This window comes from Ochotona princeps, chromosome 20 (assembly GCF_030435755.1).
Source record: "Ochotona princeps isolate mOchPri1 chromosome 20, mOchPri1.hap1, whole genome shotgun sequence".
Taxonomy (NCBI): Eukaryota; Metazoa; Chordata; class Mammalia; order Lagomorpha; family Ochotonidae; genus Ochotona; species Ochotona princeps.
In genome coordinates this window covers 28607331-28633456 of record NC_080851.1, presented here as the reverse complement: position 1 = coordinate 28633456, position 26126 = coordinate 28607331, and the positions used below count along the sequence as shown (strand labels likewise).

Below are 26126 nucleotides of genomic sequence, written 5' to 3'. Positions count from 1 at the left end.
TTTGCTCTTGATTCGCTTCCTGGGATTGCACAGTCCTTCAAGAAGGATTGTCTCCAGAGGAATGTACCGAAGTGTTGTGTTCAGAGATGCGCTTTAGCAGCTATGACTGTTGCTCACAGGGCAAGATCCATCTTTGTATCAAAGGTGTTCAAAAGAAAGCTTTAACCAGAACCCCCATGTCTGATTGGCGTAAAATTTCAAAGCCAGACCATTACTTGCTGGTGTTTTGAAGGAAGTGGCTAGAAACTGGCTCTGCTGGTCCCTTAGAAATGATAAAAGGGCGGGATTTGGGTCTGTGGAGAACTTCTTTGGGGAGAGGCATTATGCTGCTGTAACTGCCTCTCTCCACATTCAGGTGTCAGGGTCACTGAGTCTCCTCACCTGGGAAAGGTATTCCATGTGGTCTGGAGAAACAAGGGCCAAAGCAAAAGAGGACAGGGTTGGGCAATGGGGGCTCAGGGAAAAAGGCAGGCAGCAGGATAGAGGAGCTGGATTAGGATGGTACCCTGGCATGGAGGGTGGAGTATAGGCTGCTAGGGAATGACATCTGCCAGATCTGCTTCACGTCCTGCTCAAGGGAACCCTGGAAGAGAGCTGGGTATGTGGGTGATCATGGCTCAGGGCTGAGGGTCAAAGCCAGCCTGGGAGTGGACAATGACATGGGAGATCACAGGGAGAGGGCCTGGTCATGGTGGGTGCTGCCCTTGTCTGGGTCTTGAAAGTGAGTTCATCCAATATGGTGAGAACTGTCCTACACCTGAGCTGTCACCCCAAATCCTTTCCAACCCAGGGACATCTAAAAAACAGCAACCGGGTTGAGAGGAGGCAGGTAAGTGAGGCAGGAGCAGGTGGTGGCAATGAATCTTCATTCCTGTCCACAAGGAGCTCAGATGAGGTGAGTGTAGATGGCAGAGAGCAGGTAGCATCCTAACTCAGGTACAGAAAATGTGGGAGAAGTGGGAGAAGAGTGAATGGAGAATGTAGTTGCAGTGTTGATTACAATGGAGTAGACATGATGTGTGTTTTGACTTAAGAGGACAAAGATCTGACATTACCTGTGACCAAAGTGAAATTCATGGCATCTGGTCACATTTCTACCAGGGTTTGGGGAAGATTTCTTTTCATCCTTTCCCAAACCATTAAATGTAATTTTTAAGTCTAATTGAGAGAGAAGGAGTTAGAAAGGGTGAAAAGGAGGGAGAGAGACAGAGGGATGGAGGAGGAGGAGGAGGAGGAGAGAGAGAGAGAGAGAAATTTTCCATCTGATGGTTCAATTCCCAAATGGTCTTAAGGCCAAGGCAAGACAGGGCTGAAGCCAGGAGCCCCAGAACTCCATCCTGATATCCCATGTGGGTGACAGGAGCCCAAGCACTTGGACCAGTCACTGTTATTTTCTCATTGATGAAGGACTTCATATTCTTAGCACTTAAGTCGGTTCACTATGCACTGGTGTTTTGGTGTCCTGAGTCTATACATTGTTCGTGGCCCAATTTCTCTTGAAAACCTGAAACTTGAAATGTATGTTAAGTGAGGAGAAGAGATGTGGACACAGGCAGAGGAGACACTCAAAGAGGTAACTAATGATCTCCTTCTTCTTTTACTTTTACCTCCCAGAAATCCAAGCATTTCTCCTATTTTATAATATTAAACAGAAAGATTGTTAGGTTTTAAGTTCCAATCCATCATAAATCCATTAACAGTGAAAGTCTAAGTAAAAAAGCTGTTTACCAAATGATTGGTTATCCTGGTTCACCTGTCAACCCATGTTATTATTGTGCTCATTTAATTTTCATCATATTATATGAAATACTAATGATCTCTTAGTATTTTTTTTGTAAGTGTAACTGTGCCCATGATTTTTACATAAGGTAATGATGTGATTTCTATCTCCCCCTTGCTGTTATTAGAGCCTTTTAAAGTATTTGCAATGTTCTTTTTATTAAGATAAAAATGACTTCAATTATGCATTACACATGTTTCCCAGGCTGTTTTTAATAACTCTGAAGATGCTAGTGCTACTCAAGAAAAGATTGCTCTCAGCGATGCACAGCCCGTCGAACAGGAGCCTCTGTCCTCCTCGGTGCTATCGCTGCAGAGCTGTTGGTAGGGCACAGGTCACCATTTCTTATTATCTTCAGGGACAGGTTTCAGATTTTTTTTCCTTCCTGCAGCTCAGCATCCTATGTTTTCTTGAATTCCAGTCTCCTAAAATGTAAGCAGCAAAACACATGCTCACTCATCAGAATAGTAGTCCGCTAAAGCCCTTAAATCCGACTCAGCCACCATTCATGGGAAGTGGTTTTTCTGTTTATAAATCAGATGAACAGTATTGCACTGGAAATGAGCAGGGTGGGGGTGGGATGCTGAACTCTGGATGGACATTCAGGCTTGAGAACTTACTGCTGACTGTCCTGTCTCCCTCACCTCTCCCTGTCTCCCAACATCCAAAATTCATAGCCAGAAGCTAACTCTGTGTACTATGGAGGGACTTCAGTGGAAGTATCAGGGGGCCTCAGTCCTGATCTCGGGCTATGGATATCTGTGCTTCCTCCACCTTCCAGCTTTCCCTCCTCCTGTCTTCCCAGACTTTGTGTCCTTGTACACTGGACCTCAGTTGTCTCTGGCTTATGTTTGCTTGTATTGCCCCACCCCACCCTCCTTTGCCTAAAAAGTGACCTCTTTCCTCCCGCCCCTCTGAACGTTCAAAGTAGAGCTGCCTTCCAACACCCAGTGCATCGTGCATCACAGTTCTCACACAGGGATCCTCAGTAAGGCTGTGCCAGTGCCTCTCCCGTCAGTTCGTTCATTCTGGCCACTGCTGAAGGCTTACTCCGTGGCAGTCAACAAAAATGATGAGGTTTTGTAAAAATGAAGTTCTAATAAAGGAATTAGGCCGATATATACAGCCAGTTAGATGGGAGTAAGTACCCAGAATGTTCTGAGAAGGCCTCTCCTATGAGGTGATAAAGCTGCCACCATTCTTGCTTCATCATATTTCACTTTAGATCACAAAAGGTTAATACATACACATCTGTACTCTCAGAAAATGGCTTATTAACTTTAAAATCTCCTGTAGTCACCTGCACTCTGATTTGTACATGGTAATTAATAGTACTAAAATGAAGACCAAGGGTGATTCTAAAAGGATTGATTTATGAAAAAGAAAAACAACTTTGACTGAAAGCTGATGAAGAAAATTGCGTTTGAAACCCAAGTTCTTTGTCCTTGAGGGCTTGTTAGAGAGGCTTAATACCAGACAACATGTCGTGGGCTTAAATATCCAGTCCTGCCATTTCTGGGCCTGGTATATGGTTGGTAGGGTCATGGGATTGATGCCCAATGATGGCTTAGGGGAAGCCATCCCATTAGGTAGCCAGGTTGTTTAAACCTGGACCCCTGTAACTCTCTGTCAACAAGCTTTTATTTCCCTGTGTCTTTGTCTTTCTCCTTCTAAGAAAATGCAGTCCATTTTCCGGCAGAGCTCTCTAGAATTGCCCGTGTACCCTGCCTGGTGTTTAGGTGTTGGTACCTTGGGTGTGTGGGGTTCCTGGGCCTCTTGGTGCTGGCCGGTCATGGAGTGAAGCACCTCCTGGGCAGATGGGGACTGCCTGGACTGTTGAAGCAGAGCCCTCTGGGGGCTGCTTCCAGCTGCAGTCATTCTCCCAAACCTCTGGGGCAGGTTGGGGACTCGTCTCCAGCTGCTCGCCTCCATGTTTCTCCCAAATCTCAGAGGCAGACTGGCCACTGACCCAGGCCGCCTTTCTTCATGCATGGTTCTTCCGAATCTCAAAGGCAAGTTGGCTGCTCCATGTGGCATTTTGTTGACTGTGGGACTGTTCATCTTGATGGCATCTTTTGGCCCCCGATCTTTTAGCTCTTCCAGATGGAGGTTTCTTTCCTTTACCCCTCTCAGGCATTCCCTAGGCTATAATTAGAATTGACCATTAAGATAATTTATTCTTGCGATAAGCGATAGATTTAAGCCCCAGATGAATTTGACTTCAGACTTTAATCTCATAGAATTGTTACAGCCATAAACAAAAGTTTGTGTTCTTATGTGCAATTTTTTTAATAAATAATTTGTATTAAGTTTCTTAAAGCAATCTAGTTTCTCTGTCCCTAGACTATTGCAAGACAACTATGAAATATTAATAAAATATATATAGTGAATAGAGCAATATGTTTGAGCAGCAGGAACATAATGAAGTATTGAAATGAGGCAAAAAAAAGTTTGGTTTACTGCAGTTATTCCCTTTCAGTTTTTTTGATTCATGTTGTTATACAATATTTTATATATTTTTACATTTTGATTTTAAAGAAAGCATTCACTCCTATTCCATGTCTGTTGTTTCATTCCTATTTACTCTCCAAAGTGCACATGGAAATGAGGTACGCAAACAGATGCCAGCTAGGTAGGTGCTGGGGTTGGAGGAATCCCCATTGAATTTCTTTTTCACCCTTTCACATTCCAAAAGCATTCCTCAAGAAACCAATTGTATTTTTATTAGAATATAAACTACATGTTTAGTAAAGAACCAATTCGTTTTTGGGTTGCTGCAGCACAAATATATCAACTTTATAGGAGCCATGGAAAATATAAGCAGTGAATATTTAATTAGATTTAGTTTTATCATGAAAGTCTGTATAGAAAGATTTTTAAATTATTTCTCTCCCTTTGTAACTTGAGTAGAATGAGTAATACACACTAATTTCAGCCAATTTGGAAATACATACACGCATAAAGAATAAAGTAAAACTAACTTGCAATTCCATCCTCTGGAGCTTAACATTTTACTTGGATGTGAATTTGCCACAAATTTCCCAGCTTAGAATTACTAGTTACAAATTGTGAAGGTATTTTTTTGTTTGTAGTTTGAGAGGCCTCCTATGTCCAGCTAAATGCATCCAGATCTTGCTTCTGTAACTAGGAGTATGAGTTCTGCGTAAAAGAAAATCATCATTGCACCTTATGCTTGCCAGGCATCATAATTGAATGGGTCATAGCGTCTATGAACTGTTTCTGGCGAGGCCAGGCTCTCAGCTTTTGTGCCAACCAATACAAGTTAACATCAATACGCTGTTGTACAAAGGCTGGCATTCACAGGTGAAGCACAGACTAACATACTTTTCTCTTTTTACAAAAAATAAAATAAAATAAAATAAAATCAGACTTAGGACAAATAGAACCAATGCTAACTGTGTTCAGTAGATTTAAAAAAACTTACCCTGGAATATTTGCTGTAGTTTTCTCTGAGTTCATCTGTGCAAAAGATATTTGAGGTCAACAAACCTGAAATGGCTAAAATCAATAAAATGAATTGTTTTGATGAAATAATTTTCATGTTGTCCAGCTTGAAATTAAGTTTATGTGCCCAATGCCTACGGGTAGGGAACTTGGGTTTTTATACTATCTAAAATCAAAACAACGTTTCCTTTACCAGTGAAATCACTCATTCAGGTTTTAAGTATGACTATTAATTAGAGTGTGTAACTAAAGAATACATACGAGGAATGCAAGCTATTCATTCCGGAAAGGTGGAAATGTTTTTGTTTGCAAATTCATAAATGATGAAAATAATTTTCCTCACCATGAAAGAGCTTCTAATTAGGGAAGTTCGGGTGACAGTAATTAAGATTCCAAACAAACAGGATGCCTCATTTCTTTGAGCTTCAACAAATGTATTTTGTTTTTGACATCTGTGTCAGTTTTTGAAGGAAGTGAGACAGAGTTCACGCTATTTTTTTTTAAATTCACACAAAAGAGTTAGGCATAGTATTTTCAAAATGTCAAACAAAATTAAGAATGTGAAAAGCATTATACATCACGTAACACCCCAATAAAATGCCATGCATTAAGGTTTTTTTGGTCAAATGCTGCTTGGTCATTAGAGTGTTTTAGGAGTCAATGTCAGCTGGAATGTGAAGGACAGGCAGAACGCTGAATAGCCCACAGACACTTTGACAAACTGGCCCTCTCCAGAGAGACTGCAGGCAATCAAGGTCTTTCGTATTTGGCCCTTGGGTCTTAATTTGGCAAAATCTGCACTCTAATTGACCAGGCGTCCTATCAACTCCTCAGTGTCCTCAAGAACCCTCACAGAGGCTTGATAACTCACACACTTGCTCTTTTGGTGCTCCCAGGATCCATATTATTGAGATAAACTCACATTGCCACAGGCCTACCAACATTAAAGCAGTTTAAAAAAAAAGAATTGACAGAAATAAATACATTATTTGTTGAAATGCTAAAACAAGTATCTTTAAAAATAACTAAAGGGTATGTGGATACTTCAGAAAGTCTGGAAAATGCAGTTAAGAGATCAATTTATTTTGCTGTGAAGGTTTGATGTTCATGCATAGTTTTTAAATAATAAACACTTTTCATGTACCTTTCGTTCTCTCCCTTGTTATGGGATCTGGGCACTTTCAAGGCAAGGACTTCAGCCGCTAGGCCACAGTGCCAGGCCCTCCCTCTTGTTTTCTTAAAGGCCTGCATTTGCACTGGTCTGTCCAGGTTGCAGCCATCATGACTAGTTCCCTTCAGTCTCCTCGAGGGAAAAAGGTCTTCTATGGCTTGCCAACATCCCAACTTCCACTGAGCAGGTACTTAGCGGTGAATTTTTAAAAAACAAATGAGAAAATTTTACCTTTGTATCTGGCATCATGCCACTCTCATCAGCTTACTGTGCATAATACTAGAGTACTTCAAAAAGCTCATGGAAAATGGAATTTAAAAAGTTTATTTTGGTGTAGTTTTTTTGAAATTCATGTATAATTTTTCTCCCCACAATGTGCATTTCCATGAACCTTTTGGATCTATATGTATGGATTTCAATAAGAATTTTTTGCATCAAAATAAACATCTTTACGTTCATTTCTCACAAGTTTCTTTTTAACTCTGTTTTTTTTTGTTTGTTTGGTTTTAAAATTTCCAACATCTACATGAAGAGAATACTTAATTTTCCTTTATTTATTTGGAAAGCAGAGAAATAGGGCAATGGGAGACTGGAAGGTAGTCCTTCCCTCCCTTCTCCTTCCCCAATACACACACACACACACAGATAGATATGGGCCTCCCATCATTATATCCAATCTCCCAAATACCCACAATAGCCTGAGCTTGACCAGGCAGAAGCCAAGAGCCGAGAACTGCATCTGATTCGCTCACTTTAAGAGGTAGGGTCCTTGCACTTGAGCCTCTCAGCTGCCTCTCAGAGAGAGTATTAGTAGGAAGCTTGATCAGCAGCAAAGTAGCAGGGGGCCCTTTTATAGATGTGGAAACCCCAAGTGGTGTCTTAACCACTGTGCCAAATGCCTGCCCTTTGAAGTGCCCTGGTGTGAGAAGGCAGAAGCAAAATATTGAAAGCCAACAGTGGATAAATTCTGGTGGTGCCTGCTCATCACACTGGGCCTCTGCTGAGGGCTTTAACTTCATCAACTTTATTTGCCTTGATTTGTGGTAGCCAAGAATCCCCATAGCAGGAGGCAATGAATTCAATTCATAGTCCAGCATTAATTTTATATTGCTATTATTGGATTATTTAGGTTTAATTTCCCTAAGGATCGAATGCATTTCTCTTCCAAATTGTTCTGTTGCAAACTGCTGATGGAATTTCCTTTGTTTTGTGGTCAGTAGATCCCAACTTTTGAGAAATCGAGAAGAGGGGCAAGTTTTGTTGGCCAAGTTCACACTCCAGAAAAAAAGCAGAAGGCATTAGCCATGGACTCCTAGAGTGTCTAGCTTTGTGTCTAGTTGTCACTTTCAAATAATAGAAGACTTCAGCAGTTCACAGGTTTCCAGTGTGGCTGTTTGGGGTGTGGGCGTGCCAGTCAGAGTTCTGATTCTGGTGGGCATCTTGAATAGCCGATGTGACTGATGGCCCCTCCACCTCCTCTAGTTAGGTTTCCAAAGTTTTGAGTGTAGCTGGAGCTACCTTATTAGTACAGACACTCACAGATAAAGAACATTCTTGATACACATAGTATGAATTCACCCTGAAGCGTTCAAGGAACTGCCAGTGCAAAGCTGTGTGGTTGATTTCTTGGATATTTATGCTGTGGACTTCCCACTAAAACTCAACAGTGGTGAACACCACTGAACACCATTGAAGCCCCCCCTTAGCCACTGCTGGCAGCGGAGCACAGGATCAGAAAGAGGCAAGGGGAAGTGCACTTGACCATGGAGGAGGAGAGGCCCCTCCAAGACCTCCTACAAACAAAGCCTAAAATTGCGTCTCCAGTAAAGCAGAAATGCTTACGCACCTTTTTCCACAAACTCACCGAATTTGAAGCTCAGTCAGTAACTATAACTGGAATGGCTACTATCATCCATCCGCTTACCTAATCCTTCAGAAGATCCTTGACTATTTTCTTCTCTTTTCTTCCGCATCCTATTCTGTGGTGATTTGGGTTGTTTCTAGTTTAATACTCAATCATAATTGGGAAGTAATGGGAACTGTTCCTAGCACTTTGTAAATTAGCCCCACGGGTCTCTCCTGCAAATCCAGGAAGCTGGTGTACTAATGTTTCTACTCTACAAAAAGGGAAGGTAGGATGCAGAAAGGAAAATTAAGTTACTTTATCCATATGTGGCAGAACCAGAATTTTAACCTAAGAGCTTAGTTACTATCAAGCTTGATCTCTTCACTCCTAAGTAGCTCTTAAATCTGTTAACGTCTCTCCATCTCCATTGCTGATACTCTAATTCAATTTCTCTTGCATAGACCATTTTCTTGGTCCTACCCAATTCCTTCTCCACAGCACACTCAGGGGAAGTTTTATAAAATGCAAATACATGTAGAACTTGCCTCTGTCGCCTTTCAGTGGTCCCCCATTTTCCAGCATCTTTCAGCCCCACTCCTTGTGACCTGTTCTGCTCATTGTTCTGGTGTTAACCCTCAATAATCCCGATCAGCACTCTGATTTTTGACTGACTTCTTTCTGCTCCTTTGAATGGGTGGACTTTGTCTTGCCCCCAGCCCCGTGCCCGTGGTTTTCCCCCTGCACTGGCTGAACTCATTCACTTGCCTCTCTCTTTTGTGCTTGTCATGGTTGGGCCTCCGTGGAGTTTCATGTGTTGTGAGGAGCTGACTCCCACCCCGATAGGCAGACAACTCTTCTCTGCTAAGCCCACTTCTTGTCACTCTGGCTTGGTCTTTTCCCTCCCCTGCTCTGCAAACTCTAGGAGGGCAAGATCTTGCATGGGCATATCATAGTGATTTTCACACCGATGCCCAGAAGTTTCATTTCTAAACAAAGGGATAAACTTTTCATGAGTGTTGGGAGTTTCACTTACAATTCAAATTATTTCTTATTTTTCCTTGTTGTGACCGTTGTCCAGAGTTTCCTTTTCACTAACATTGACTTGTCGTTAGAGCTTAACTTTGTGAATAGCTCTGCAATCCAGTCGACATTGTCCTGTTGGTGACTCATGTTTAAGGCTTTCCCAGTTTGAGACGCAGGTATAAGTAATCTGGGTGTGAGTTTAGGTTTATTCTGTTGTAGTTGAACATGTGGGTTGATAAAATTCAGTTGATAAATTCACAGGAAGTCTTTGTGTTGATGGACATCAGTAGTGTCTAGACACCAGGGAGGGTGTGAGAAGGAAGAGCACAGCTTCCTGACGATGCTTCAGAGTCTCCTCCCAGGCCGACCTCAGTAGAAAAGGGCTCTCTGATTGCTTATTATTCTTCTGTGTGTAGTAGCTGCACCCTCGCTTCTGGCCAGTCATTAGCATGGTTGACAAATAATTCCCACCAATCTGAGCTGGCTTGAGGTTTGGTTTAGGACTTTTTAAGGCTGTAGTCTCTCTACAGTAAAATTGTACTTACAATAAAATATTTTAAACATGGCTGTATTGGGGCCAGGAGCTGCAAAATTCTAGTTACACCTTCACGTAGAAGGGGGAGCTAAAGAGGGGCTGAATTTTGGTATTCAGAGGGCCTGGTTGTTGAGCCCAACCCCAAACACTCAAGCTTGAAGTTTACTTCTAGGCTCCTTGCCTTCTTGCAATGTTTATTTCTTCTTTTCCATCTGAGCATAATCCAGTTGTTGTGTTATATAGAATAAGTTATGGGCACTAGCTTCTTGTTTTGCATTTCATGTTTGCAAAGCATTTTGCAACCATTTGTTGACTCATTTAAGCCTTCTTTAGAGGTAGAGGGTGGTATTACTCTGTATTCATTTCTGCATAAAGCATGGGAAAGAGAAAGAAAACATCATATGCAAATTGGATAAAATTGTTATTTAAAAATGTATGGGAGTGTCATTGTTTCAAGAGTTATGCTAGGCTTGTTATAATGAGCTTGTCCTGATTGGATAGTAGGGCCATTGTTACTTCTCTGCTTTTTAACTATGAAAGATTAGTGTGCAAGGCCCTCAAAAGACACTTGGGTCAATGGGAAAAAAGATCAACGTAGTAAAAGTAGTTGAAATTCCATTTCACTTGAAGTAACTAAAAGAATCAACTTGTACGACACAAGAATAAACATTAAATATTTATAAAATTTAACTCACATGATTTATTCCAGAAGCTGTCTAACTGGTAAGGCCCTTTATCTAAGGGGTATGTTTAGAGAACTAGAGTGGGGTGGGCAGGGAACTTGCCATCACTATTAGTTTTGTCCAACAATAAGCCGTGATGGTGTTTTCTAGAAACTTTAAAGCAACTGTGCAAGGTTGACTAGGAAGCTGACTGCAGCGCACAGCTTTCCAACTTGAACTTTTATGGTTTTTAATGGTTCATTTTATTGACATTTTTCCCCTTTGCAGGAAAAATGTGTGATTTTTACTGTCCTGGCAGGGGGTTTTGGTGCCTCTTGCCAAAGAGTCAAGAAAACTCAGAATTTTGTACTTGAGGAACAAAGACCAGATGTTTAGTTAAAACTGCACATAGCTTTTACACAAACATAGGTAATAGAAACCAAGACCTTTTCTAGGATCTTTCTCTCTCTCTTTTTAATCAATCTTGCTTTTGCTAGTTTTAAAGTAAGCAAGCAGCCATCTTGTCCTTCTGATCTGAGCAAGGGAATTTATTTTTTAACAAGGAAACTTTCGAAATTGAATTAATATAGTTTATCTTCTCTATATTATCTAAATATTCTCTACAGAATATTTCCTTATTTGGTAGGGAATGAGGCATAGTGGGAAAGAGAGAGAGCAAGGGAAGGAGAGACAGAGAGAGTAAGTGAACTCTCATCTACTGGTTCGTCCCCTGAGGTTCCACAACGACTGAGGCTGTGCCAGGGAACTCAACCCAGGTCCCCATGTACATGGCAGGAACCCAATTGCTTGAGCCAGCACTACTGCCTCTCCAAGTCTGCTTTGGAGGAAGGCTGAGGTCAGGGACTAGAGTTATGGATTGAAACCAGGAACTTGAATATGAGACATGCAAATCATTTTTTAAAAACATTTTTCATGCAAAAAGTAGAGTTATGGAGAGAGGAGGAGAGAAAGAATTCTCCCATCTGTTGATTCAATTCCCAAATGGCTACAGTGGTCAGGCCTAGGATAGGTTGAAGCCTGAAACCTCAAACTCCATCTCAGACTGCCATGTGCATGGCAAGTGCACACTAGTACTGTCTTCTGCTGCTTCTGCAGACACATTAGCAGGTTGCTGGATTTGAAGTAGAACAGCCCTGATTTGAATTCATATGGGTTGCTGGCATTGTAGGTGGTGTCTTAATGCCATTTCCTTTGAAGGACATTTTTAAAACAAATACTGAGTGAGATAGAAATGCTGATTAATCATATTTGTTCATCACTTGCTGAGTAAGCACAATTAAAATACACAAAAAGAATGAATATCATCACTAGTGTGAACCTCCTCTCAGAGACTCTTCCATGTCTATAAAGTGAGTACTTATTATTATGATTCAGTCATCCAACTCTGGGAACATAGCCCAGGAAAATGAAGTCTGCAAAGGAGAACATTTTCTGCTTTCCCATGTTTATAGCAGTGGAATTTACAATACCTAAGAAATCGAACCAACCTGGCTTTCCATGCATTGATGACTGGATTGAGAAAAGGTAGCACATATATATTAGGGAATACTATTCAGTCATAAAAAAGAACAAATTCCTGTATTTTGCGGCTAAATGGATCTATCTAGAAATGATTTTGCTTAGTGAAATAAGCCAGTTCCAAAAAAGACAAATCTATGTTCTCTCTAATCTGTGACAATACACAGAACACAAAAAAGTAATCTCTTAAAGTGAGATTAACACCGTAAGTGGGAACTACTGTTTACAGCCTGTGTCTACTCCTGAATAATAGTCGGCTTTCCGTTTTCCTTTATTCTCTATGTCATGATATCATCCTGTATTGGACTGTAAAGTTTGTAACTGTGAAGAAAATGAATTTGCAGTAGTAATAATTTTTGGGAAAAATAGTTGGTGGAGAGATATGGAAGGAGGAGAGGGAGAGGAAAGGAGGAGCTTCTACACTTATATCAAGGAAGAACGTGAAACCTACTCATTTCATATCCACAGAAAGATGGATACTCTGAAGCATGCTTGTGAGTGACTTGCTAGTGTGGGTTTCTTTCTTCTTGGCCAGGGGCCATGCTGCTGTGGTTCTAGGCACTGTTGTTAAGAACTCTATGTCTGCAACAGCTGCATCTTCGCCTCATTCAGACCATCCCCGCCTTAACCCACGGGCACCTCGTCACTGGCAGGACCATCTACCTTCCTGCCCCTGTGAGTGCCTCACACCCAGGGGGCATCTCCATCACCTTGACTGTAGTGACTGAACCACAGCATGGAGGAGGGGCTTACCTCCCCTCAACACTGATCTCATGGGATCACAAAAGGATGTATCCACAATTCAGCCAGGAATCCAGCCTAGAAGAGATGTGTTTCTATTTCCTAAGGTTGTCCAAAAGCAATTGTTACTATTGTCTTTGGAGGGGCACTTCTAAAACCTATATTGACTTCGGGTATAAATTTAATTAAAGAAGTTTTCTGGCAATCTCTTGATTCTGTAGGGAGACTCATCTTGACTAAAGGTTTCTGTCCTAATTGAGGTTAAACAACCTAAATGAGTGTTCATAAGTGATCCTCATCAAATATCTATGTTATAAATTGGTGCATATAAGAGGTCAGGAGGACCTGCAATAAAAAGAAGATAGATAAAGGTGATGAGTGTGAGAACAGGCCTACCTGCTCTTGGGACAACAATCTGTTAGAGCAGGATGGTGGGTCTCGGATGATGGGATTTAGCAGAACTTTCTCTTTGATTCATTGATAGGAAGAGTCCTATCAATTAAAAGCTTCCAACCCGGAGAGCAATGCACTGTGCAGTGTGTACCACTTCCGGCCATGCCTCATCCTCCAGACCCTGATGGAGACCAGTAACAGGTTTTCATAAACTTCAGGCTGCTGTGTTTACATCATTGCCTCAAGCTTCCCTCAATGTGAACTTCACTGGTTACCGTGTGACTAAGTGTATCTGAGCACAAGGAGTGCCAGAAATCTGAGATGGCCAGTGCAGCCAGATAGATGGAACATAAGGGTGAATCTGGACTCTTCCTTTCCCAACCCCAATTATGACGCAAAGGAGAATTAATTCCCTTGCTCATAAAAAAATTTAAGTTCTGGCCTGAGACCAGAGGGTGATTTAGGTCTTCTGTGTTGGTCAAGCCTTTCTGTCTCTCTCTAAAAATGCCAAGGGGGACCTGGTGATGCTGCGAGACAGCACTTTGAGCGATGCCATCTGAGTCTTTGTGTTTTTGCAAGCAGGTGCTCTTGTGTGATATTTTTTCTGTACGTGGCTTATGTGGGAGCTTTGATGGTAAAACAAAACAAAACACATTCTAGATCTTTCTTCCCCAGAGGCAGCTGAAGGCACAATTCCCAGCTATTTTCCATGTATCCATCACAAGCAGTGCCAACTTGGGGAGCTGTAAGAGTCCCCTTCTCCCCTGGCAGGTGAAAGCTTCTCTTTGGCACTTGGAGGTGCTCCTGTTTCCAGTGTTAGGCTCACAGCAGATACAAAGCACCGTCCCGAGAATTTAAAGACCAGATGGCTTGGTCCCTAAAGGATCTTAACCTCCTTTCGACCTGGGCTTCTTTCCTAAAGACTTCACACCTTTTATTTTTCTGTGGGGACACTGGCTCACCTCATTTCTTCCTGCAGCACTAAGAGTGAGTCAGTCCCTTGGCCCAGTGTAGAGTGATTCGTTGCCTTTGGAGCAGAAAAGTTCCTTTTTTTTTCCTATTGAGTTGGCAGATTTGCTCTTCTCTGCATGATACTAGGGTCATCTTTCTTGGGAACACAATCCAAAATATCCTCTTTGTATAATGAACCATATAGAGATCGGTCAGGAGTATTTATTTTGGAGCTACTAAAAATAAGACTCTGGTGCATCATTCCAAATTTAAGCATAGATTATTTTGGTAATTAGCTTCATTGCTCTCTGCCAGTTTTTGACAGTATTTACACTAAATTAGAAGTAGCAATAATGGGACATTCCTAGTTCAGTCCTACAAGCATATCCGTCTGTCATAAAATATTTGCTTCCAGTGACAGAAAGTATTTTAGAAGTGTTCATTAGGACAATTTGATAACTGCATATCTATTATTAATAACCTGAGATGGGGAATTACATGTTACATGACTCATGTGACCAATAAGGAAGCTGCCATTTCCATAAGTATAAAGAATTCATATCACATTCATCGCACTATTCGGGATCATTTGACCCATTTATGGCTCATTTTGAAAGACTGAGATTTAAAAATTTATAAAGTTTTTTTGAATGTAAAATCTGTCATGTGATATCTCCCTTGAATTACAAGAAGGAAACTTTTGCTAACTGAGAAGTCGGGGTTGTTCTGAAACACTTCTAACTATATCCTAGCAAAGAAAGTCCCAGGTGCTCTGTGTCATGTGACCCCTTGCCATTGAGAAATATCCAAACAGAGGACACAGGCCATTGTGCTGGGAAGCCTCTTGAGGAGCGAATTATGAAAGGAGCTGGAGTAGAAGGGGGTGATGCCGGGTGATATCGGACACATAAATGTGTGTGGTGCAGGGCAGGTATGCAGTGCTGTGTCCTTGCTGATTTGTGGCCCAGTTTCTGAATGGGTCATTTGGAGAAGTTTTCTTTTTCTTAATTATTTTAAAAGTTGTTTTAAATTTTATGTACTTAAAAGGCAGAGGATACATGGAAAAAGAGAGGGAAATGAGGAGGGAGCAAGAGACAGATCAATTTCCTATCCACTGGTTCACACCACTAAATGCCTGGCAACAGCTGAGGCTGAGGCAGGCAAAAACTAGAAGCAGTGAACTCAATCCAGGTCTCCTGTGTGGTGGCAGAGACCCAAGCACTTGAGCCAACACTACTATTATGGCACGCCAGGATATGCATTAGCAGGAAGCTGGAATTGGGAGTGGAGCTGGAATTTGTACTCAGGCTCTCTGATATGGGATGCCCAGGTGGCACCTCACCAGTTGGCCACTTCTGCCCCTGGAGACAGTTTGGGTAAATGCTCAACAGGGCTGGCTGGCTGAGTGAGAGAGCCTGGCAGTGACCTCAGCCCTGGTTATTATTGCTGTGATCTTCTAGAGTTAGTGAGAGTACGTGCCTGTGGGTGGGAGGGGGAGAAAGTGGATGCAGCTGCGAGGGAGGAGAGCACGGCTCGGAATGCTGGAGAAAATGGGCTTCACCCATCTCGCCTTTCTTTCTGGCACTGAAGGGAGCAGCAGGCCTGCTGAGCAGCCCTGAGTTTGGAATTGCTTCGCTCATCCCCACCCACCCCAACCTAACCCAAATCCAATCAGATCTGGAGTTTGGAAATTCCCAGATTATTGTCACACTCGAGAATGTATGTTGTTCTTACTTCACCGAAGCAAACTGGTCCCAAGGGACCAACTCCTGTCCCTGTGATCTTGTGATCCTATTACATCACCTCCCTTCCCTCCACTGCTCCCTGAGCCCCCCTCACTTGGGTGTGCCTCTGAACAACCCTGGCTGAGGTGATTTTGTGGGTGGGTGACATGTGCAGATGATGGCCACTGACCAAAGAACCGGAGCTACGGCATCCAACATTTTATGGCCCACAAAATGGGAGTTGGCCAGCACCGACTGCTTGTGCTTACAGCTGCAGCCAAGTTTCCCGAACTCTGAGAACAGACTTCTCGCTGCTGCTAATTTTACTATCAGCAAACAAAAGGGAGAAGCTTTGTGAGCATGGTGCAAACACGGGCATCTGGAGAGGGAGCCACTTGTATTTTCTTGAAGTAGAAAAAGGGCTAAGTTTGTGCTGGAACGGAGGGAAAGTTATCAGCAGAAATTTGGGCTGTTCAGCTCCCTATCCCCCAGGTACTTGTTAAAAACCCTTTAGGGAAACTTCCTTTATTAAAATGGGATTCATCCCCACAATGGAAGCCATAGATATACATCTCCCCCCATCAATGGAATAGATCTTTCCCGCCCTATCACTCATGTAGTTCATGGCTTAAATGGTGTCACAGAGTAGGTCTGGGTCCTTTTTAGCTGGAGCTTCTGAAGTTCTGTCCCCCAGGAATAGGGACTGATAGGGTTATTCATCTTGTATTACTAAGGACCTGCTTCCCTGCACCCCTTTACCTTTTATTAATATTTACTGCTCTTTACAATATACTTCGATTATACTTTTTTTTTCCACAAAAAAGAGAACAGGCCCAATTCAGCACTTCTCATTTCACTAAAATTAAGTGGGTGTGAAGTACAGCACTGATGATCTGTCTCTTTACTGATCATTATACAAAGAGCATCTCCCTCCGGGTTTTCTGGTCTCACTGCACTGAAAACCAAGCCAAGCCAAAGGGTGGCATGTGCTTGCCTGATTCCTGTAAGACAATAGCAGTCTTAGTGGCATGCAAATGACTGTAGGATTGATGCTAATAATCACACATGTGTTGTGTAGAGGGTTAAGCCACAGCATGTGATGCCAGCATCCCATATTGGTGCCAGGGCAAGTCCTGGCCATTTCACTTCCTGTCAAGCTTCCTGCTAATGCTTTTGGGAAAGCAGTAAAAGATGGCCCAGGTACTTGGACCCTTGCCACCTGTGAGGGATACCCGATGGAGTTCCAGGCTCCCCTTTTTCGCTTTGCAGTCATTTGGGCAGTGAACCATCAGAGGTAAAATCTCTCTCTCTGTCTCTCACCCCACTTCTTTTCTGCAACTCTGCCTTTCAAATCCATAAATGAATCTTTTTTAAAGATGACAATACATGTGAAGATTTGCCTGCTGTATTTTCTCAGGAGGGACTCCAGTGGAGTTCCAGTGGAGTGTGTGGTTATCTCTTCTCAACTTTTCTTAACTTTGTCTAAACCAAATGTGAGGTATACGAATATGGGCCACAAATGCAACCGTAAGACACATACGTGGAGAATTAGACCTCAGCTGCTCAAGAAAAGATGGGCCTTCCTGAAGTAAAGTGTTGGCTGTGTTGTGTGTCTTGTTTTCCTGATTTAGAACATGCACTGGTTCCGCTCAAGTCTGTGTCTCCAGAAGAGCCAGGATCATGAACCTTGCAGGGATTGTTTCATGTATTTGGTTGGCATCAATGTTGTGAAGTATAAAAGCTGTGCTGTAAAGAAAACTGTTTCACTTTGTAGAGTCCAGTGTTTTGTCTATAAATACACCTGGAAATGCTGGCCTAATGGAGCTATTCAGAAAGTGGACCTCTCTTTTTGTGCTTCCAAGCCAGAGCCTTCCTTCCTTCCTTTTTGAAGGTTTATTTGTTTTTATTGGAAACACAGATTTACAGAGAGAAGGAGACACAGACAGAAAGTTCTTCTGTCCAGTGGTTCACTCCTCAAATACCTGCAATGGCTAGAGCTGAGCCAATTCGAAGCCAGGAGCCAGGAGCTTCTTCCAGGTTTCCCACGTGGGAGCAGGGTTTCAAGGGTTTGGGCCATCCTCCACCTGTTACCTGGCCACAAGCAGGGATCTGGATGGGAAGTGGAACAGCCAGGACATGAATGGGTGCCCATATGGGATCCCGGTGTGTGGAAGGGGAGAATTAACCAGAGGAGCCATGGCGCCAGACCTCTAGCTGTGGTTTTCTTTGGAAGCCTTGTGTGGACTCCTGCCTATTCACACTTCAAGCCCTGCTCTGCTGCTGGTTCTGTGAGGGTTTCTTCACTGCCTCAGAATGCAGGTGCAACTTTGTCCTGTTGCCTCGTATCCCCCTCTCATTTATTTATTCATTTATTGGGGCGGGGGTATACAAGTATGTTAATGTTCAGAGCATGAACTTGCTTATTAACTTTCCCATTTCCCCCATCTAATCTTCCATCTCTGTTACTTTCAAGAATGTGTTTTTATGATCAGGGCCTTACCAGTTTTCCCCGGCTCCTTGTAGGGTTTCAACAAATACCTGTTGAAGGAAGGAAGGAAGGAATAAAGCCTGAGAGATTAAGCAGAAAAGATTATCTTTCTAGTGTGTTGGTATGTAATTAATGAATGACCTCTTTTGAGTGAAGGACTTTCCCTCCTGTAGTGACTAATTTCCATGTTTGTAATTGGATTGAGATGCACTTTCATGGGAAATGGTTAATCATTTAGGCTGTCAACAATACAAGGTTCTGATCCAGCTTACATGCAGGCCAACAGGTGATATAACCCTGCCCGGCCTGGTCTGCCCCCATCCCAGCTCTCATTCTCACCAGTGGGAATAGTGGCCCAGCAGGGGAGCTCCCTGCAGCCCTCCGACTGGGTTTGGCTGCTCCCTCCCACCCCATCTCACGTGTGCTGGTTGGGCACTGTGGCCCAGTCTGGCATGGCCTGCCTCACCTTGTCATTTGCTAGTGATTGCTGTAGCTTGGCCCAGCCTGGCTTGCCCCCAGTTTCAGCTCACGCTGTTGGGGACTACAGCCTAGCCATCCCAGCCGGCCCCCAGTCCTGACCCTAATGTGCATTGGCTGGTATTGCAGCCCGATCCGGCATTACCCACACACCATTTCTGGCTCTCAGATTTGCTAGTGGGTGATATAAACTAGCCCAGCCTGGCTCGCTCCAGACCAGAGCCAAAGGTGAGCCTGTGGATACCATTACCTGGCCTGGTCTGGGCTGCTCCCTTTCTTGCTTCTTGTGCTCACCTGTAGGGACTGTGTCCCGACAGAGGAGTTCCCCAAGCTCCTCCGTCAGAACAGATGACAGATCTTGTGTACACTGGTGAGTCCATGGGCCTGCCCTACTTAGTCCACCTCCTGTCCTAGCAGGAATGGTAATCTTTCCTGATTGGCCCTGACCCATTCTGGTTCTTACTGTTGGGTACCTCAGTCCAGCCAAGAATAGTCCACACCCAGATACAGCTCACGCATGGCTCAGCATGGGCAGAGACCTAGCCCAGCCTGGTTTTCATGATCACTAGTGGGTGTTGGAGTCTAGCCCAGTCTGGCACACCCCAGACCCAGTCCACACCTGTGCTGAGGGAGACTGCAGCTATTTTCAGATCAGATCACAGCCCTCCACTCCAGCCCCTGTGCTCACCAATGGGACTTACTACCTAGCCAGGGTAGCCTTTGCTCCTCAACCAGGCCTGATCCCAGCCACAGATCTCATATGTGCCAGTGGTTGCTCTGATCTAGCTCGGCATAATTCCTCCCCTGTCTTTGGCCTTGCCTTTGAATGCTGTAGCCTGGCCTGTCCCAGATGGCCCCCAGTCCTAACTGTAGCTGGTGGGTGCTGCAACCTGGCCCTGCTTAGTCTGCCCTCATTCCTACCTCATGGAAACCAGTAGATATGACAGCCTAGCCTGTCATGACCTACACTCCATCCTGGTTTCTGCACTTGTGAGCGGGGTTTGCTTGTCCCTGTCTGGTCTGCCCCTTTCCAAAACCAATTCACATACTTGCCAATGAATGGAGTTACCCTGTCCAGCCTGCCCAGCACCCAGGCCTGGGCCACGTGTTCATCAGTGGGAGCTATGACCCAATAGGAGAGTTTCCCAGGTTACCCCATTCAAGCCACTCCAAGACCCAGATCTCACACATGCCATTGGGTGCTTGGCACTTACCTGGCATGGCCTGCCCCATCCCCCAGGCTGGGCTGATTGTCCTACTGGTACATGCATAAGCCAGAGAGGGTGAGAGTTGGTTGCTAGCAGATGCAGGCACAGGGGGAAAACTCTGTTGAACTAAACTACCTGGAAAGTGCAAGATCCAGGAGTGAGAGTGAGCCCACTAAGGAAACAATGGGTACCTCCCTCTTGGGTTGCCATTCCAACTGGTGAACATGAGAACCAGGACTGGAACAGGCAAGGCTAGACAGAGAGTGTCACCCACCAGTGTCACCCACCAACTAGAGGCTGTATAGTGGGGCTGGTTGGTTTAAACTAGGCTTCAATGGCTCATTGACATGTTTGAGGGCTGAATGGGATGTGGGACAGACAGGACCAGTCTGCTGTACTTATTGGCAAGCACAGGAACCAGGGTAGGGGGCGGGCCTGGTGGTGGTTATTGCGGGTTGCTCCGACTAGGCTACAACTCCCACTGGTTTGCATGGGGGCCTAGTGTGCAGTGGGCATGATAGGGCTGGACTGCAATACCCATTATTTTGCGTAGACGACAGGGCTGGAGACAACTGACTCAGCAACTGCAACTAACATTGTGTATGTAGGCTGATCTGGGTGACAGACTACACCAGACCCTGTATTGGCATGCACACACACAACAATCAGGTCTGGGATCACCTTAGATGAGGTTTCTTTGGGAATCCCCCCAACTGAATTGCTGGACTAAGAATTCCAACCATGAAAAAAACTGCAGGTTTCATGTTCTGACCGTGGAACGCATGTGTCTGAGCTGGGCCTCCTCATTGGCTTAGACAGAGCATATTCAGGTGCACATGGAGGATATGGCAGTACACTGAGCCTGCAGAGGACACCTGATACTGTAACAGGATGGAGGACAGAACAAATCAATCAACTACCCCAGCAAAGAGTTGGCAGTGAATACCTGGGGAAACAGAGACTCTAAGGTGGACTGTGTCAGCCAGTGGTGTCTGGAGAGATTTCATTGTGCTTGGAGTGGCAAGATCAGCAGTAGTTCAGAACTGTTGAAGTATCAAAACCACTTGAGCAGGACCCTCAGAGTTTGCTCCACAAGCTCTGTGGGGACCCTGGAATGGTTTGGAGGCTGGGTGTGGCTTATCCCCTCCCCCAGATACAGGAAGGAAAAAAGAGAATGTGAAAACAGTGGTCTCACCCACTTTCCTCTAGCCATTGAATCTTATCACTCTAATAAAACATGTAAAAATTATCAAAAATAAAATTTACGCAATTAAAAAAAACACAGGGTTGACTATTGTTTGGCCTTTTCGCTCCTGATAGGACATAACTAACTGGTACGTATGAAATATCCTAGCAGCCATATATAACAAAGACATTGTCTTATCTTTTTTTTCACCATCAGTCCACAACTCATAGTTTTTCGTTTTTGCAGTGGCTAGGGGAAATGGAATTTATAGAGCTTTTTACTTTTCATTCAAAATGTAGCATTATAAATGTATAGGATTGCAGTTTGACTGTGTTATATTTCTGGCATCTTTATGACACTGAAAGTTTTTGTGATTATGCTTAAATTTTTTAAACATTATAAATCATTTGTGTGTGTGTTTCATTGGCATAAACTAGAGGACACAGGCCAAGGTGGGGTCCTTAGCTAGAAAGCAGCATTTATCACATCTGTTTGTACATTCCCCATTTCTCTTTTGAAGATGGCCCACAAAAGCTGCAACCTTCTAAGGATATGATGAGGAATTATTATGTTTCAGAAACTTAATTTGTTTCTCTTTTAGAGACTGGACTGTCTGGTAGGACAGTAGGCCAGCCCTTGCTGTAGTATTACCAGAATATGAAGAAGATTCCAGTTGACTTGGCTGAAAGAGCAGAAAGAACTGAAGAGTTGAGGCACAATGGTGGTTAGTTTGCAATCAGGAATACACATTATTTTTCCCTCCCTTTTCTAGTCCCCACCTTTATTTATTTATTTATTTATTTATTTATTTATTTATTTAGGTTGAAGTCCTTATCTGCTGGTTCATTCCAGAAATGCCTGCATGGATTCCCAGCTAGGGCTCAAACTGAGAACTGGGAACTCTAGCTATCGTTGCACAGAGGTGGTGGGAGGCCCGCCCAGTTACTTGAACCATCACTGCTTCCTCCCTGAGTCTGCACCAGCAGGATGCTAGAGTTAGGAGTAGAGCCTGGTTTCAAATTCATCATTTGGATGTGGAACATGGTTTTCTTAACCATGAAAGCTATCACAAGAGTTGGAGACACACATTAAGTACCCTTGGCACCATAGGAAGGTATGAAGCTAAAGCAAAAGGGGTGGTGTAGTGGTTGTGGAAGAAGATGAAGCCAGAGGGATGAAGGTGATGTGGCTATATACTCCAAGAGGGAAAGCACTTGACTTAATTGGGGAGTGGGGGCGAGGGGCTGTTTGATTTCTAATTCTAAGCTTCTGTGTAACCTTGGACAAATTATCTAGCTAGAAGTTTCTTCAAGTAAAAGAAGGAAAAAAAAATCTGTGAATTGCTGGTTAATCTCTATGGGTTATCTTCCTCCAGAAGTCAATATTGGAGATGTGAGATATAGAGATGGAGAAGACAAAGAGACATGTATAGATGGGATTAGTGAGGGTCACTCAGTGCATGTGCTCTGGAACTTGTCTGCTAAGGAGCAGCCCCAGCTTCCTAAACTCAGTGGACAGCTGCCTAAGCTGACACGTTTCTGTGCGTGAGTTGGGGTGGAGATGAGAATCTGGTTAGTAGAGAAAAGAATTTTTAAATGTAACCCTGCCAGGAAGCCAAAAGATGGTGAGCAGCAGATAAAGTCCTTGTTAATCAGGGAAGTCTTGCACCTGCATGCTCCCTCCCACCCCCCTCCAGAAAACCAAGCCTGGGAAAGAAGAGTGTATCCTCCGGCTTTCATCTTGACATGACCCCATCTTGACAGGGTACAGGCTTCTCTGCTAAGTCCCAGGGATGGTGGGAGCCAAATCTCTGCAGCACGGTTGAGAATCAAGACTCCCTGAAAGCCAAAACAGAGAGAGCAAGTTTCACATTCTCAAGCAACAACTCTGACGTCTGAATTCCAAAGGTGTTCCAGAAACAGAGCGCACAGGCCTGGCCCCTTGACCGCACTACTGCTCCCTGAAGTCCATTTCAGGGTAAGCCTGGGGACAGTCGGCCATGGAATGTGAGCTGAGGAGATAAGTTTCCAGGGCTGGAGATGGTTAGTGGATTCCTGAGAAAGCAGTTCAATGAAGCATTCTTATTTTTACATATGGTGTATCTGAAAAAGGGATTATTTGGCAATTGCAGCACTTTTTTTTATGTGCCTCTGAAGGCAAGGCATGTTTTGTCCTCCATCAAGTCTTAAAAAAACATTTATCCTGGCATCTTCCCATTTTTCTTCACACATGGAAACTTTGATATTTTTAAGACTGGTTGTGAAATCTTTCCTAGGTATGCACATTGTGCGTAGCTCTTAGAAAAAACTTTGAAGGAAAACAAATATAAAATTATAGCTCTTTTATGTACCAGATATTACAGGATCATTCTTTTGGTGGGCTTTTCTAGATGAGCAGGATGTAAGACAATAGGGGCAGATATGCTTTTTATAGTGATAAAGAATTGAAAACAGTATAGAAGAAAAGAAAAAAGGAGAACTTGCAAAAATATTCTTATGATAGCATCATGAAAGCTGTGCTATCTTATGGTTAAATAAAGCATGAACAATAATTTTGGATTAGGTATGTTCTTTAATTATGCATTTGATTTTGGTAATAAAAGACACATGCTTTTCAATAAATGTTTGGAATTTAAATATACTGTTTCTTTTTCCCACCCTTTAGGAGAACACTTATCAATGCGAAAGTTACCTCTAAACCATTCTTGTCCATTAAAAATTAAATGCTTTTACAGTAAATTATTAAAAGTGCTAGGTTGGCTGCAAATCATCAAAGGTACCATAAACCATTAAGCAAGCCAGCGAGAAGTCTGATTAAATCTAAGGGATCAGAAGGCATATGCATCCCTCGATATCCATCGCGAAATTGAAACTACAAAAGCAACCATAAAATGCTACGTTAAATTACTTTAAAAACTTGTCTAGGAGTTTCAGAATTCATCAGTGAGCCTGTTCAGTTAGGTATGAACCAAGACCCTTTCTTTCTCCAAGCACAGATAGACCACTATTTAAAAGTTTATTTCCACGTTCTTTAAACCTGCAGTGAAATTAACCCTGTTTTCCCACAACTTGCGTCATTCACTTGATTGGAACTGAGGCATTCTGAGTTTGCTGAAAAGTTAGTTATTAAGTTCTGTTTTTTATAAAATGTCTTTGCTGTTATTTGATTCCAAAGAGAAAGATACAATGGGCCTTGCATGTTGCAAAATCATGTGGAACAAATCAGGAGTATTTACTTAAAAGATAAAAAAATCAAAAGATAATGCATGTAAAATACATAATGTAGTGCCTGACATCCTGGATACACTCAGTACCTGGAGGTTTTGTTTCAGTTAACTTCATGTTCCCTTTGAAAACATGGGCTCCTTCAAAACTAACTTGTGGAGTGCTACCCGGATGATGTGAGCCCAAAGCTGATCAAAATCAAATAACCTCCAGTGTTTCGTATCTTTTTAGACTTTGTGCCCACCACCAACTAGCAAATCACATACACAAATTACCTACACATCAGAGGAGCAATTGAGAAGACTGTCTTGACAAAAGATGGAGGACAGAAAAAACAAACAAACATGGGGGTAGCGTTTAGTCAAACTGCACACTTCCTGGAGAACAGTGGTTAAAGACAGCACTCACAGTTGGGTTTTGGATCGGGATCTACTCCCACCCACCAGCAAGGACAGAGGATTCTTCAGCTTAGCTGGGGTAGTTCAGGAGAGGAATGAGCCTGGAATGGTTAAGTGAAACATAAAGGTTTGTGAGCTAACCAAGTGTCAGGTGCAACATAGATGGGGAAGGATAACCTAACTCTGTACTTCAGTAGGTTCGGGTTCAGGAACCTCCACTTTGAGAATTAACCGTGTAGGCTGTTGAATCATCACCACAAGTATGCTGTGTATGTAATGTTAGCAGCATTTCCCTGGATGAGTGGTGAGTTTGGGAAAATGGTCAAAGTAATGTTTTCATTTTTCATTAATGAGAAGCTGAGATACTGCAAAGAATTTGCAGAGGGAATCTTCAGAATTTCTCCACAAAAAAAGGCGAGACCCCAGCAGTTCTTCTCCACTCTCCAACTTCTCTCCAGAAGGAATGCTATTATGAGACTGGAAATGCTCTTGGTATATATCTAATGTTGTATGATCCCAGGGACAGCAAGGGAGATGGGTGCCATTTTTCTAGGGAATTCTGAGCATTTCAGATGACAGGGGTTTGGGGTGACTGAGGCACCGAGTGCTTTAACAGCCTCCTGGATTTCACAGAGGGAGTAAGTGGCAGCATGGAATATCAGACATACAAACCTCAATTGAGTTTTAATTTCAGGAGACAAAATTTAGAGATTATGTTTGTCATGTTGGCTGGCAGGTGCTGTGCCCACTGTCCACAAAGCAGGTGAATGCCAAGGCAACAGAATGAGCCGGGTTCTGTGGGATCTGTACTGAATCGGAAATCAGAATCCGTCCATCTGTTCTGTGTTTATTGAGTGTCTTCCATGTGCTAGACACTGTTCTAAGTGCTGGCATTACAGTGGTGAGCAACTCAGACAAAAATCTCTTTGCTGCACCCTAAAGGACTTGAGGCCATTTCTGCACCCTAAAGGATTTGAGGATTTGAGGCTAGTTAAAAAGCTCAAGAGCCAATCCAGGAAATTTAAAAGGGTGACAAATATTAGGAAAAAATTAAAAACAGATTTTTTTTTTGTAGAAAATGACCACACACTCAGACAATATATAAACAAGGGTTTAATGTTTTATTGAAGGTCAGAAAGTACTGTCGTGCAGGTCTTATAAAATTACTTTTCCACTGCTGGAGGGTTGGTTGTAGTTGGGGAAAATTTCTCCATAGATTTCTTATGCTTCTGTGTGTCTCGCTGGTCAGGCCAAGAATGTGTTGTGATTTCCCTTTAGCTGGGGTTTTTCTCTGGGTTGTGTTTGCGATGAGCAG

The 26126-nt window shown here is 43.1% G+C and overlaps 1 protein-coding gene and 1 long non-coding RNA gene across 4 annotated transcripts in view; one reads left to right on the top strand and one right to left on the bottom strand.

Moving 5' to 3' along the window:
- LOC131482730 (uncharacterized) overlaps positions 1-26126 on the top strand; it is a 97761-nt gene that overhangs the window by 46717 nt on the left and 24918 nt on the right. The window lies entirely within an intron of this gene.
- Positions 1874-12697, bottom strand: NPVF (neuropeptide VF precursor). 3 transcript variants are annotated; one of them, XM_058678010.1, is made up of 4 exons: positions 12473-12697; positions 5226-5260; positions 3530-3925; positions 1874-2205 (listed from the first exon to the last, which is right to left on the bottom strand). In XM_058678010.1, the coding sequence occupies exons 1-4, from the start codon at positions 12474-12476 to the stop codon at positions 2173-2175; spliced, it is 468 nt and encodes a 155-aa protein (XP_058533993.1). In that variant the 5' UTR covers positions 12477-12697; the 3' UTR covers positions 1874-2172. The 3 variants fall into 3 exon arrangements, with proteins under 3 accessions (XP_058533993.1, XP_004582612.2, XP_058533992.1); XM_058678009.1 differs by having other exon boundaries at positions 1913-2205; positions 5226-5299; XM_004582555.2 differs by lacking the exon at positions 12473-12697 and having other exon boundaries at positions 1882-2205; positions 5226-5342.